The 12202-nt window shown below is 39.1% G+C and overlaps 1 protein-coding gene across 1 annotated transcript in view; it reads right to left on the bottom strand.

Moving 5' to 3' along the window:
• The window catches only part of Zdhhc2 (zinc finger DHHC-type palmitoyltransferase 2), a 61742-nt gene that overhangs the window by 30493 nt on the left and 19047 nt on the right, over positions 1 to 12202 (bottom strand). Inside the window, exons 2-3 of the mRNA XM_059244511.1 lie at positions 4894 to 4920; positions 3564 to 3658 (exon numbers count right to left, since the gene is read on the bottom strand). Of these exons, the coding sequence (XP_059100494.1) occupies positions 3564 to 3658; positions 4894 to 4920 (122 nt within the window). The remainder of the gene's footprint in view (positions 1 to 3563; positions 3659 to 4893; positions 4921 to 12202) is intronic.

Genomic DNA, 12202 nt, shown 5'->3' with positions numbered 1-12202 from the left:
TTTATTTCATGCTGAGAGACTTCTGCCTCTCAAATCATTTGCCTTTTCCCACTGGGGTTTCATTCCTTGGCCTAGGTGTTCCTCTGACACATTCTCTTCTGTGTATTTTGTCTGAGCACTTCCTTGTTTTCCGGCACTAGAAGATGATGCCCTTGGCTCATCTTCATTATTCCTGCATAGTCCTAAAAGTAATCATTTCTCCAAAACGTCTGCCTTCTTCCTACCGGAAAGTGTAATAGGAACCAAGATATGAGGTTATCTATAGTTTCCAGATGAAAGTAGGGTTCAATTTTAACTATATATACACAAAAAGAAAATCATTATTTGTATTTTTAAAAGAACCAGAAAACTAACATAAATGTATTCTCTTTTCTGCGGGTTGTCTTTCATGTAGGACACACACACACACACACACACACACACACACACACACACACACACTATCTCCTCACGAGAATCTAAAATGTGCAAGTTAAAACATAGAACAGTTTATCCATTAAGTTGCTAACAGAGTTTTCATAATAACAAGAAACGCCAAGAGTTTGATATAACTGGTAATATTGAAAATTACTGCGGTCCTTTTGGGTAACAATTTGGCAAGCAACTGAAATTTCCTTGATCTAGGAATTCTGCATTCAAGAATTTTTATTAAGGAAATAATTTAAAATGTGAGCAAAGTTCTACATACAAATGTGCTAATATCAGTACCATATATAATATGAGGTTGGGGGTCAGTCTAAAAATTTAAAATTGGAGTATCATTACATCAGTCATCACATATTACAAGAAAATTATGCTACTATGAAAATTAGCAATATGGGTTGGGCTAGAGGGCTGGCTCAGTGGTTAAGAGCACTTGCTGCTCTTACAGAGGACCCAAGTTCAGTTCTTAGCACCCATGCCAAGTGGCTCAGAAAGGACCTCTAACTCCAGTTCCTGGGTATCTGACACTCTCTTCTGGCCTCTGAGGGCAACTGCACACACATGAACACACACACACACACACACACACACACACACACACACACACATACACAAACACAAATGATACCAAATAATATCTACCCCACACAGTAATCTGAACACACACACACAAATACATTTTTTTGTTTTTTGTTTTTTTTGGTAAAACAATCACCCAGCAAAGTCTGATCAAGTTTTAAATTCATTGTGATTAATTTCTATGCTTGTCCTAGGAGGTTTGCTGTTTTATATGGTGTAGTTAGAGAAACCCTCAACACGATACTACAAATATGTAAATGAGAGATGATGCCCTGGCTCGGAGTGGCAGCGGGAGGGGTATGAGCTCACAGTGTCAGCATCGGCTAAAGTGCTAGCCTGAAGCTAAATTGCTGACTGTATATGGATGGAGGAGGAAGAACAGTCAAGGATGACTCTAAAGTTTTTGGCCTGAAAATGGAAGACATAACTGCCATTTCTGATATGGGACCACTTTAACAATGTGATTAGAAAACAGAATAGGAGATCCAAATGTTTTCAGATACACTGAATTTGAAATTTTTGTCAGATGTCAGAGAGATAGTTTTTTGATGTGTCTAGAGTTCAGGAGAGAGGTCTGAGCTAATGTATTAATGAGAGTTATACCAATGGGATACTATATAAAATTATAAAATTAAATGGGATTGCCAATGCAGTTATATTAAAAAAAAAAAAAAAAAAAGAGAGAGAGAGAGAGAGATCCAGAAACTGAACTCTGGGATAATTGCCTGCTTGAGAATTTCAAGAGATAATTGCTGCTGGTGCAGATGCAAATTATAATTTTTTTTAATGAGAAAAGGGAAAGAATACCATAGAAAGAAAAATACTGGGATGGTACATTCAGGGAAGCTACGTGAGTTATGAATTACAAGAACATAAAGCATACATATATATATAATGTATATAAAGTGTCACATATATGTGTGTGTGTGCAATGTATATAAAGCATCAGTGCAATGTCTGACAGAGAGACACCTATATTAAACTCTCAGAAGAAATCAGAGCTGGGAATAGATGTGAAAGTTGTCAATGTAGAGGTAGCTGGTGAGCCACCTGAGTGGATAAGATCACTCTCTCCATTGATAGCAGTCAGCTTTTACTTTTTTTTTTTTTTTTTGGTTTTTCGAGACAGGGTTTCTCTGTGTAGCTTTGCGCCTTTCCTGGAACTCACTTGGTAGCCCAGGCTGGCCTCAAACTCACAGAAATTCACCTGGCTCTGCCTCCCGAGTGCTGGGATTAAAGGCGTGCGCCACCACCGCCCGGCAGCTTTTTCTTTCGAACATACACAGTGGGAGAGATTATGGGGAAGAAGGGAGCACTGTATGAGGAAGGAAAAAACATGTAGAAAAGGAGAAAGAAGTGGAGAGCTAAAGAAGAGATGGTCTGAGACGCACCATAGTCTACACGTACCATTATTTCTGTGCAAATATATGGGGTTTGGTTTTAACACCCTTTTCCAAGCTGAAAGCATGATTATTGGCCTGTATGGTCACAGACTCATTCCAAACTGATTACTTTAGAGAACAATCTACAGTGATGTCTTTTCTTTTTAACTTGGCCTCCTAAAAATATGCTGTGAGCAGCAACATTTATTTAAATTCAACAAATACATATTGGAACAAATGCCAAGAATACAAAGGGGTATAAGACACCATCCCTTGCTCTTAAGTCATTTAACCAAACAAGATACCCAGAAATGAACAGTACAACATATTCAAAAATGCAAATTTAATTTAGTCATATGCTTCTACTTAGAAAACCTTCTGTATCAAAGATTGTCCCCCAATAACCATTCATCCCTTTAGTGGCTGACATGACCATTGAGAATTGCAATGACATTCCCAGGCTTCCATGTGAGATGTGGTCACATAATGAAGTCATCTAAATGCAAGTGGAAATGGAATCAGTAACTTGAAGAGAGTGTCACTGAAGGGAAAGGGCACCTCTTTCCTACTGTCTATAGCCTGCTGGCTGGAACATACTCATAATGTCTGGAATTAGAGCTACATCTTCAGCCAAGAAGTGGCCTATGGAATCAAAACACCATGTGACAGAACAATGAGATAGAAGGAGTCTGGGTGTGTAGAAGTTGTGGACTGGCTATAGATTTCCTGAATACAGAGAGAATGAGTTAAGCAATTTAGTGTTGTTTCTGGTGATTGACAGACAACTAATACGTGTTTAGTATAATAATTAGTATGGAATTGCATCAAATTATCTGTCTATCATCTATCTATCTATCTATCTATCTATCTATCTATCTATCTATCTATCTATCTATCTATCTCTCAATCTCTCACCTATCTCTTACTGATCCATCTGGATACTTGACCCCAATGTAGAAAGGAATGCTTCGAAGAGTTGATAGAATAACTCTATCAGATACAAAAATAAGTACCTAGTGAAAGTTTCAGTGTTCATTAACATATACAGATTTTTTAAATCCAAAAACATCACTGTATTCAATCATTTGTAACAGCTAATGAAAAGAAGGAAATTCCTTTTCAGAAGTCAGTATAACAGATTGCTATCTTCAGGATAACTCTGCTATTGCTTTGACTTACTTCTTTTGAAGGATTCATGGGCAGTGTAAAAATGGTTTTCCAGTATGACCAAACAAACATTGCAAAAAGCAGATGATAAGCCATGAGGCTCACAACTGAAACAAGAGAAACATAATCATCACTGTAATATGCAAAATTTTACTCAAATCATGGTATTCAGAAAATATTCAAATTAACAATGATGATAAGCTATCAAATAGTATTTATATCACATTCAAATAAGTGCAACTCTTTGAATAAAAACTTGAAGTCAAGGAGATTTTTTGATATCTCTGATTGTATCATTACATCTATGTCCAGGACTAGACCCTCCCCATCTGTACACAGGCCTATCTTTTTTGCAAACTGGCTAATCAGAACTTTCTTAAGTTGTAAAACTGTGGTGGTTATATAAGAGTAAACCCAATATTAGCCAAATGTTCAGATTTTCAGGTTTTATGAACTTTGCTTAATGAGAGGCAGAGAAAGCAGTTCCCATCTGAGAAGCCGTTTGCCTGTTTGCTTAGCTCTGGTTGACCCTGGTGGCTCTCTTGGTTATAACGACAACATGTAAACAGGGACTATCTGGATGAAGTGATTTCTGTCTGTGGGGGTTCTAATGCCTGATTTAGTACACAGGATAACTATTAAGAAAAGCATCTTGAGTATTTTTTTGATAAGATAAACACACTTCGTATGTTCTTTTAAAGGCTTGAAGTACTACATGAGTTTACAATAATAATTTAATACTACTGATAATAATTCTGTCTGAATAACACATTAGCATAGTTAAGAAGTAAACAATTGGAGAAAAATGTGCCAATTCAGAATGTTTGAGGGCTGGGGGTGCAGATCAGTGGTCGACTTCCTTTCTAGATAGCACCAGGCCTCCACTCCTATTAAAAACTAAGCAGATAAATAAGCAGGATATGACATGTTTTATATTTTAAAATTTTACTAGAAATTTTTAATTTTTCTAAAGAATTATGATATTTATGCCTATGAATTCATCTACAATTTGGATTATGTAATATGGAACTTACTACAAATAGAGGCAGAATTTCATAAACTCTGCAGATAGATAACTCAGTTATGAAGGAATAGTTCAAGCTGAGACAGGAGATTGTTCCTGTCCATGTATCTTCGAAACAATTACGGCCATTACAGAGTATTTGCCAAGTATGTGACAGAATTTAGCTTGGGAAATTAGAAAAATGAGATGCCATTAACTCTATCTTATTACCATATTGTCGAGGAATAATTTTTTAATCCCAACCAAGTATAAAGGATACAATTTGCTTTTTTGAACTATTCTTAAGACATTACATCTGCAATCAGAGCAATATTTTACCTTGTTCACCAATGTTTTCCATGGACACTAGAAAAAAGAGAAAGGTCATAGGTTATATGAAGCTCACGGAAACAGAGGGCCCTGAAGACAAAAAGACAGGAAAATGGGTTGATCACGTGACTTCCCTCAAACCAACATTCTTTCAATATTTGCTCGGCCTTATGTAGAGGAGGGATGAGCACTGTGGACAGGGGGCAGAGAGGCGAGACCAGCAACTGCAGTCACTGGTGCTTCAGTGGTACACTTCACCTAGCAAGGCAGTGCTCCTCAAGTGTGAGCCTCGTGGGCCTCCGTAGATGGGCTTATTGGCCTTCAGCTATAGAGTTCAGGTAAAAAAAATAGCGTGCTCCAGGCCCATTGCATTTCCTGAGATATTTATTGGTCTTTATGAATGAGCAGCCATCTAGTCCATTCTCCACAAAGAGCCAAATGTCTGTGCTTCCAGCACTTAAGATTCCCACTCTACCAGCAGAAAGCCTCATGCCCATGGCTCTCATGGCTCCTTATGTATCACTGAGAGGCCCAGACAAGGCATGGAGAGCCACTATCTCTCAGGGGGCTACCTCTGAGCATAGCAGTTGGGGGAGGACAAGCCATAGACAATCTGAAACAGACTGGAACAAGGAACTGCATATAGTAATCCATACAATTTCTTTACTCCTTGTTATGTCTATTCATTTTGCTCTCCATGTGATTTTCCTGGGCTAGTAATAATGTCTTTAGGAGTTTGGACCTTCCTCAGTTGTACCAAGAGAAGGGTGTATTTTTCTTATTTATCTTTTTTTTTCCCCCTACTAACTTTTCCTTATTCCAGAATGAAATGTCACTGCCTTAAAACATGCTGCAATCTTGGGGTCATGTGATAGAGTTTTAGAGGTACCTGGTCCAACCTACCTCTTTCCCAAGTATTTCTAGAGCGGCAGAGCCCACAGCTTTACAGATCAGCCTGCCACATTACTGAGTGGCTCTAAGAATTTAAAAATTCATGCACATAGCATGTTGAAATTTGTTTCTGCATGGCTTTGAATTGTGGCATTTAGATTTCTGTTAAATAAAATGGCAATAACTAAAAACCTAAATGAGAAGAGCTCACATATCTAACATGATCGCACTCCTTTATATGTTTCTCTCAGGTCAAATGTACCGTACCTACCACCCACTTCAGAGATCCAGTGAGGAAACGCATTCCGCCTCGCTTCTAATTTGCTAGCAAGCTTGTAAGACAAAGCCGTTTGCAAACCAAACATCATGGTGCCTGTCTGGCTCCTACTGGATATGGGCAACGACAGCTCAGGCATTAAAGTGCTTGCTTCAGAAGCATGGGCCCTTGAGTTTAATTCCCAACATTCACATTAACAAAACAAAACAAAACAAAAAGCCAGGGATGCACTTGTAAATTCAGCCCCAGGGAGGCAGGGACAAGTCTGAAACATTAAGGTAGACAGCTCACAAAGAATAACATCAAAGGTTATTCTCTGGCCTCTACATGTGCACATGCACCTGCACACACATAATGAAATGAACATAAATGAACACCTACCCACACATACAAAAAGTATACCCATAAACACACACACACACACACACACACACACACACGCACACGCACACGCACACACACATGCACGCAGGCACACACACACACACACATGCACGCAGGCACACACGCACGCATGCACACGCGCACACACACATGGAAACACGTTTCTCGGTGTTCAAACCTGCCATGTAAGTTTGTTTACGAATGAGAGTCTAGTCAGGGTTCACTTTCTCAGACCCCCTGACGGAGCTTATCTGACAGCATAGGAAGATTCAAGACCAGCTTGATCTCTGTGTCTGAACAGACCATCACACCCACGCATTCCTCTCTAGGCCCCCGACTTCCCTGCCCTGCCAAGGGCTCCAAACTGATTGTAACCCTTTCCTACCCTCCAGCAGAACTAAAAGCAATTTGGATCCATGTGTGAGTCTACCTCTGAATGACCTTAATGACCATTCCAGAGGTGCAAACATGAAAGAGTTTGTCCTTGCTACCACTTGACTGCAGCGGTCAGAATGGAAAATGGTAAAACAAAGAGACATCCTGGAAAATAAGTACAGCTACTGTGAGCAGATAATCTCTCTGCCCTGGAACAGCAATCTATTAAGTGGATAATCTAATAATATTAATTACATTATTAACTTCACAGACAGCATTTTAGTCTTATCTTTTTTGTTTGTTTGTTTTTTCAAGACAGGGTTTCTCTGTGTAGCTTTGGTGTCTGTCCTGGATCTCGATCAGTAGACCAGGCTGGCCTCAAACTCATAGAGATCTGCCTCCTGAGTGCTGGGATTAAAGACGTGTGTCAAAACTGCCTGACTTAGTCTTATCTTTTTAAAGTCTATTTTTTTTTTTTGCCATCCATGACTTGAACTTCACCAAAAAATGTTCCTCAAAACCTATAAATGCTCTTTTATAATTAAACAAGTTATATGTAGAGCCATACTTACAGCAATTTATTTTGATAACATTTATACAATGAGATGTAACAGTTCCCAAAGGCCATGTTCAATTACCCTAATACTATAGGGCTATCAAATTTCTTATAGCCATGAGTCTTTGTAAATTTAGTCAACATCATAGGCCAAAGAAAGACTATCGTCTTAAAGCTGGGTCTCTTGGCACTAGGGAGGCAGAGGCAGTAGGATAGATAACTCAAGGCTAGCCTGGGTAGCCTAGTGAGACCTCATCTCAGAGGCAGCTCATGGCTAGACACAGCAGATACCTAGCACGTACAGGTCCTTGTTCAATCTCCGGCACCAAAAACAAGGAAAATGTGTTTTGGTATTAATTTTCCTTATTACTGGTGAGGCTTAGTATCATTTTTAAAATATAAGCATGGGTTTTCCTAATCTGTTCTTAGTGTCTTGTGACTTCCTTACTGGCCTATTTAGCTTTTGTTTATCGAGACCCTCTTGTGTGCTCCTGACAGTAATTCCATATCTGTTTTACATATATCACAAATAAAGTTGTGACTAACCAGTTTCCAATGGGAAAACACCACTGTTTAAACACCAATACTTAGACTTATGACATAGCTTACTAACATATACAAGGAACACACTAAGTTTTATTTTTATGAAAGAAATGAATGCCCTTTCCGGCATATTTTCCCAATTATTACATCAGTGCCTTATCTCGACAATTCCAGTTTCATGTCAGAGCCATCAAATTTTAAAATGTCCTTTCTCATTGTGTAAGAATATGTAAAATCATGTTATTTTCAAGTATAGCTATTTTTAATAGCTATTTAAGAAAAGTCACTCTTTGGCTTTGAATACTTTCCTAATAATATGTATGTATACAAATAAAATATATGGGAAATATAAATTAACTTTTGAAAATATGGGTGGTAATCGAGCATAATTTGGTTACTTGTATCAGCATAAGAATTAAACCGTGGGCCTGGGGAGATGGCTCAGAGGTTAAGGACACTGTCTGAGGCTAGTTCCTCACACTCGCAAAGCAACACCACTGTTACAGATGTTATTATCACAAATTTTTTTAAAATGAGGGATGGCAAAGTAACTTGTGTAAGCCTGCAATTGGCAGAGTGGGACTGCATGTCTCCTGTCTCTACCAGGAGCATGAGCTCTTGAGCACTGTGAAACTTAGGGACATTTTCTCTTTGACAAATTGAACACAAATCCATAAGACTTAGGGAGAGCGGATGTGGGGGAACTCCTATGACTTTCTTGTCGTACTTTCCTGTCTTCAAAGTTGCTTGAAGCCAGGCTCTCCCTCAGCCTTTTCTGTTGTACAGGCATCTAAACTTGTCTTCCTTCCTCTTGAGAGGCATTTTCTTCCCTCTGGAGAAATAACGCCAGCACGGAACACAGAAAGAGTGGTTTTTCTATTATGAGTTGCATTTCTGCAGTGTGCTATGAGCACACCGTAAAGGCAGCCACCTCCTTGAGTTGTTCACACAAGTGAAAGCCAGAACCAACAGTTCTTGTATGTCCGCTGTGGTGCATCATTTAGCGGGATTTAAACGAGGGGCTTCTTCAGTGTGTCTCTCCTTCATATAGTAAAAACTGCTAGAGCAGATATTTGCTTGAGTGGAGAATTAATTCTAATATGAGACCATAGAGCTCAAAGTCATATTTTTCTCAACCACATGAAGTTCTAAACCGGAAGTCAGATCATTTCTAGGGCAGAATCAATTCTGCACAGATGCTTGCGACGGGGCCAAGCTAATTTGTTTCCGTTACTGAGAAAAGGGCCTTTTTTTTTTCTCTTAATGAAGACTTTCAATAACTGCATGTATTTTAATAGTGAGCTTTTAAAAATTATAAAATTGCCTATAAAATACTTGGAAATCTTCTACGAGTCAGTTAGAAGCATAATTTTTAAATAGACAAAACTGAAATTCTAACAGGGGCCCTTCCTCCAAAGTCCTTGAAATGGCACTTGAACAAATCTCAGGAAACCTGGATTCTAGACCAGTCTTCCTGTACATCACACTGTGATCGCAGTATGCAGCTAAGTTGTGCTTTGTGAACTTAATAAAATAATTAAATAGTATCACATTAAAACTCAAAAGCCATATTAAAATCTATTAGTTACTTTTGGAAGATGTATTATAAATATGCTCAATACTACTATTTAATTGATTAAAATTTTTATCTCTCTCTCTCTCTCTCTCTCTCTCTCTATCTCTATCTCTGTGTGTGTGTGTGTGTGTGTGTGTGTGTGTGTGTGTGTGTGTATGCATGCCAGACTGTGGAGTCCAGAAGAGGACATTGGATTACAGATACTTTCATAACAAAATCAACAACAACAAAATGGTACTGATCCTTAACACAAGTAATGAGACAAAAAACACGCTTTAGTCTTGATGGGGCACTTAGTATGATACTTGTGAGACTGCTTCCTAAAAGTGAGAAGGTTTATTTTGGATCTAACACTTTAACTTAATGAACACAGACTCACATTTTTTTTTTAAATCTGAAACAAATACGACTAAATCCTATATTCTCCTCAAACAAGAGAAATATAATTTATTGGAGGGGGGGATAAGAACACTTCTATTATTACATTAAAATGTTTACTATTTATACCTCTGGGGACAATCTAGACATAGGCAATAGCAACAGTGTGGGCTACATTCAAAGTGCATTTGTCTAATTTTATTTTAAATGAGTAGAACTTCTTCCTGGTCCATGCCCTGCAATGGTCTGTTTTGCTCCAGAGACTTCCACTCCTCTATTATGCCTCCAGGACTTAAAACTCTGCCCTGGCTAATTGTGTTACAGGAATCACAGCCCTTTATTGGTATGGATGGGATGCAGGAAGAGAGGGAACAACAAATTATCACCATGGTTACTAAACTGTTCCTGTGTACCAAGAGCGAAGCCAAGCGCTCCAAGAATGACACCTTAGACCCCATCAGACTGCAAGGCTAGGAGGAATCCGGCTTCCAGTTCTATTTTCTGACGACACCTCACCTCCCGATTGAGGCTTGCTTCCTGTCTCTAGCTGCCATTACGATGTTGTTGTTTGGGGTTTTTTGTTTTGTTTTGTTTAGCCTTTTTTTTTTTTTACAAGAAAACTGATTTTTAGCAATTATCCACATCATTCCCCCTCCACTAACGTCCTATTTCTTCTTTGTTCAACTCCATTGGTCTTTCCTATCCAATGGCCTACTGTGATCACTCTTGTTGAAGTTTCCACCGGCCTCGCCCTACCGCTAATTCATTATGTTCAAGCAATGCTAGCCGATCTAATTATGCTCATTTAGAAAAAGTTTGTCAAACTGACTGTGGATTTATCTTGGCTGAGTTCAGCCAGTGGAAGCCTCTTATAGCAGAATCCTTTGTCCTCTTAGCTTCTCAAGAAGCTCACGTGCATCTTCAATGTACTAAAGATCAAAATTGACGTTGCCTTTAGACCATCGCAATGCCAGACCTAAGAGACACTTGCTATTCCCATGAGTGTTTCCGGTTTAATTCTAACTATAGCTTCCTCTTTCTAATGCCTTAAAATTTGTCTTCCTTATAACATATCTACTTCCATTTTGATTTTTATTGTAGTTAACTTTGTTTCCATGCATAAACTAATATGCAATCTCCTACTGTGTTATCTTTAGGAATACCCTTCTTTATGGTCTTTATGAAACTTTTCTGTGTGATCCTAATGCACCATGGTGATTTTAGGGACAACTCCAGGGCCCCCCTTCCTCTCCATCCTCAGGTCATGCTACTCCCTTCCAGTGCACCACGCTTCCACCCCTCTGGGCTTTCTGAGTAACACGGTTCCTCTCCTCAAAAGCCCCTTGACTGGCACTTTAACAAGGCACAGGAAACTCTGACTGTCCAGCCCTACCATACATGTTACTGTGATCACCATACACAGCGAGGCTGAGCTACAATTTTGTGGTCTAAGCAAAGACTTGTGCTTTATCTTGAAGAGTCCTCCTTCTCTAAAATTCAACTATTACCTTTTAATGTTTTCTGGAAAAGAAAAAAAAAAAACTGACTTAACAACTTCGGTCAAAAGTGACTCTAAAAATAAGTTTGCCATTGGATTTATATAATCTGATTTGTAAAGGACAGGGAAGTAGCTTCAGGGCAGGAACAGAGGGGAAAGACGAGGCTTCAATAGTGTAGAACTTAAACTCCCAATACCTGGGTTACCATGGAGCCAGTTCTCACTCAATACCCACGTTACACACATCCTTGACACTCTATGTTCCCACAATGGATCCCCACACAGCTTAAAACAAAACAAAAACTCCACAAGACTCCCAAGGGTTTGCTTTAATTAAAAAAAAGAAACAAACTACATTTTCTATGAACATGTAAACTGATGACGAAACCATGTCCCTAAAAGCTAGTGCTGCATTTAAAATAAACCCACCTCATGCCATCCTTGACACCACAAGTGACCAGGCTCTGGCCTACCTGTGTTTCAAAATCACATCTTTTCACCAGCCGCCCTGTTCCTGCGGCACTGGGGTTGTTCCTAGAACACAGGTTGGACTGTGTTTAGTGACTCTGAAGAGGTTGCCGCAGTCAGTGCTCCCCATCACCCTTCAGCTGCATCTTGAATGTTAGGACTGGGTCACAAACTGTTGCCCAGGCAACCGCTCTCTTCTTTGTCTTCCTTGGTCCTTCACACACTCTCTGTTTTTCTTTCCTGTTTCTCCTCTGGATTGCTCGCTGAGATTTTTTTTTTATTCTGGCTTTATAGCTTCATGGTCATTTTATCTTGGCGAGTTTGGCTTTTGTTGATGTTGGTTTCCTTTCTAAACACTCAGTTCATCACTCA

This window comes from Peromyscus eremicus, chromosome 17 (genome assembly GCF_949786415.1).
Source record: "Peromyscus eremicus chromosome 17, PerEre_H2_v1, whole genome shotgun sequence".
NCBI lineage: Eukaryota > Metazoa > Chordata > Mammalia > Rodentia > Cricetidae > Peromyscus > Peromyscus eremicus.
This window is presented reverse-complemented; position numbering and strand designations above follow the sequence as displayed.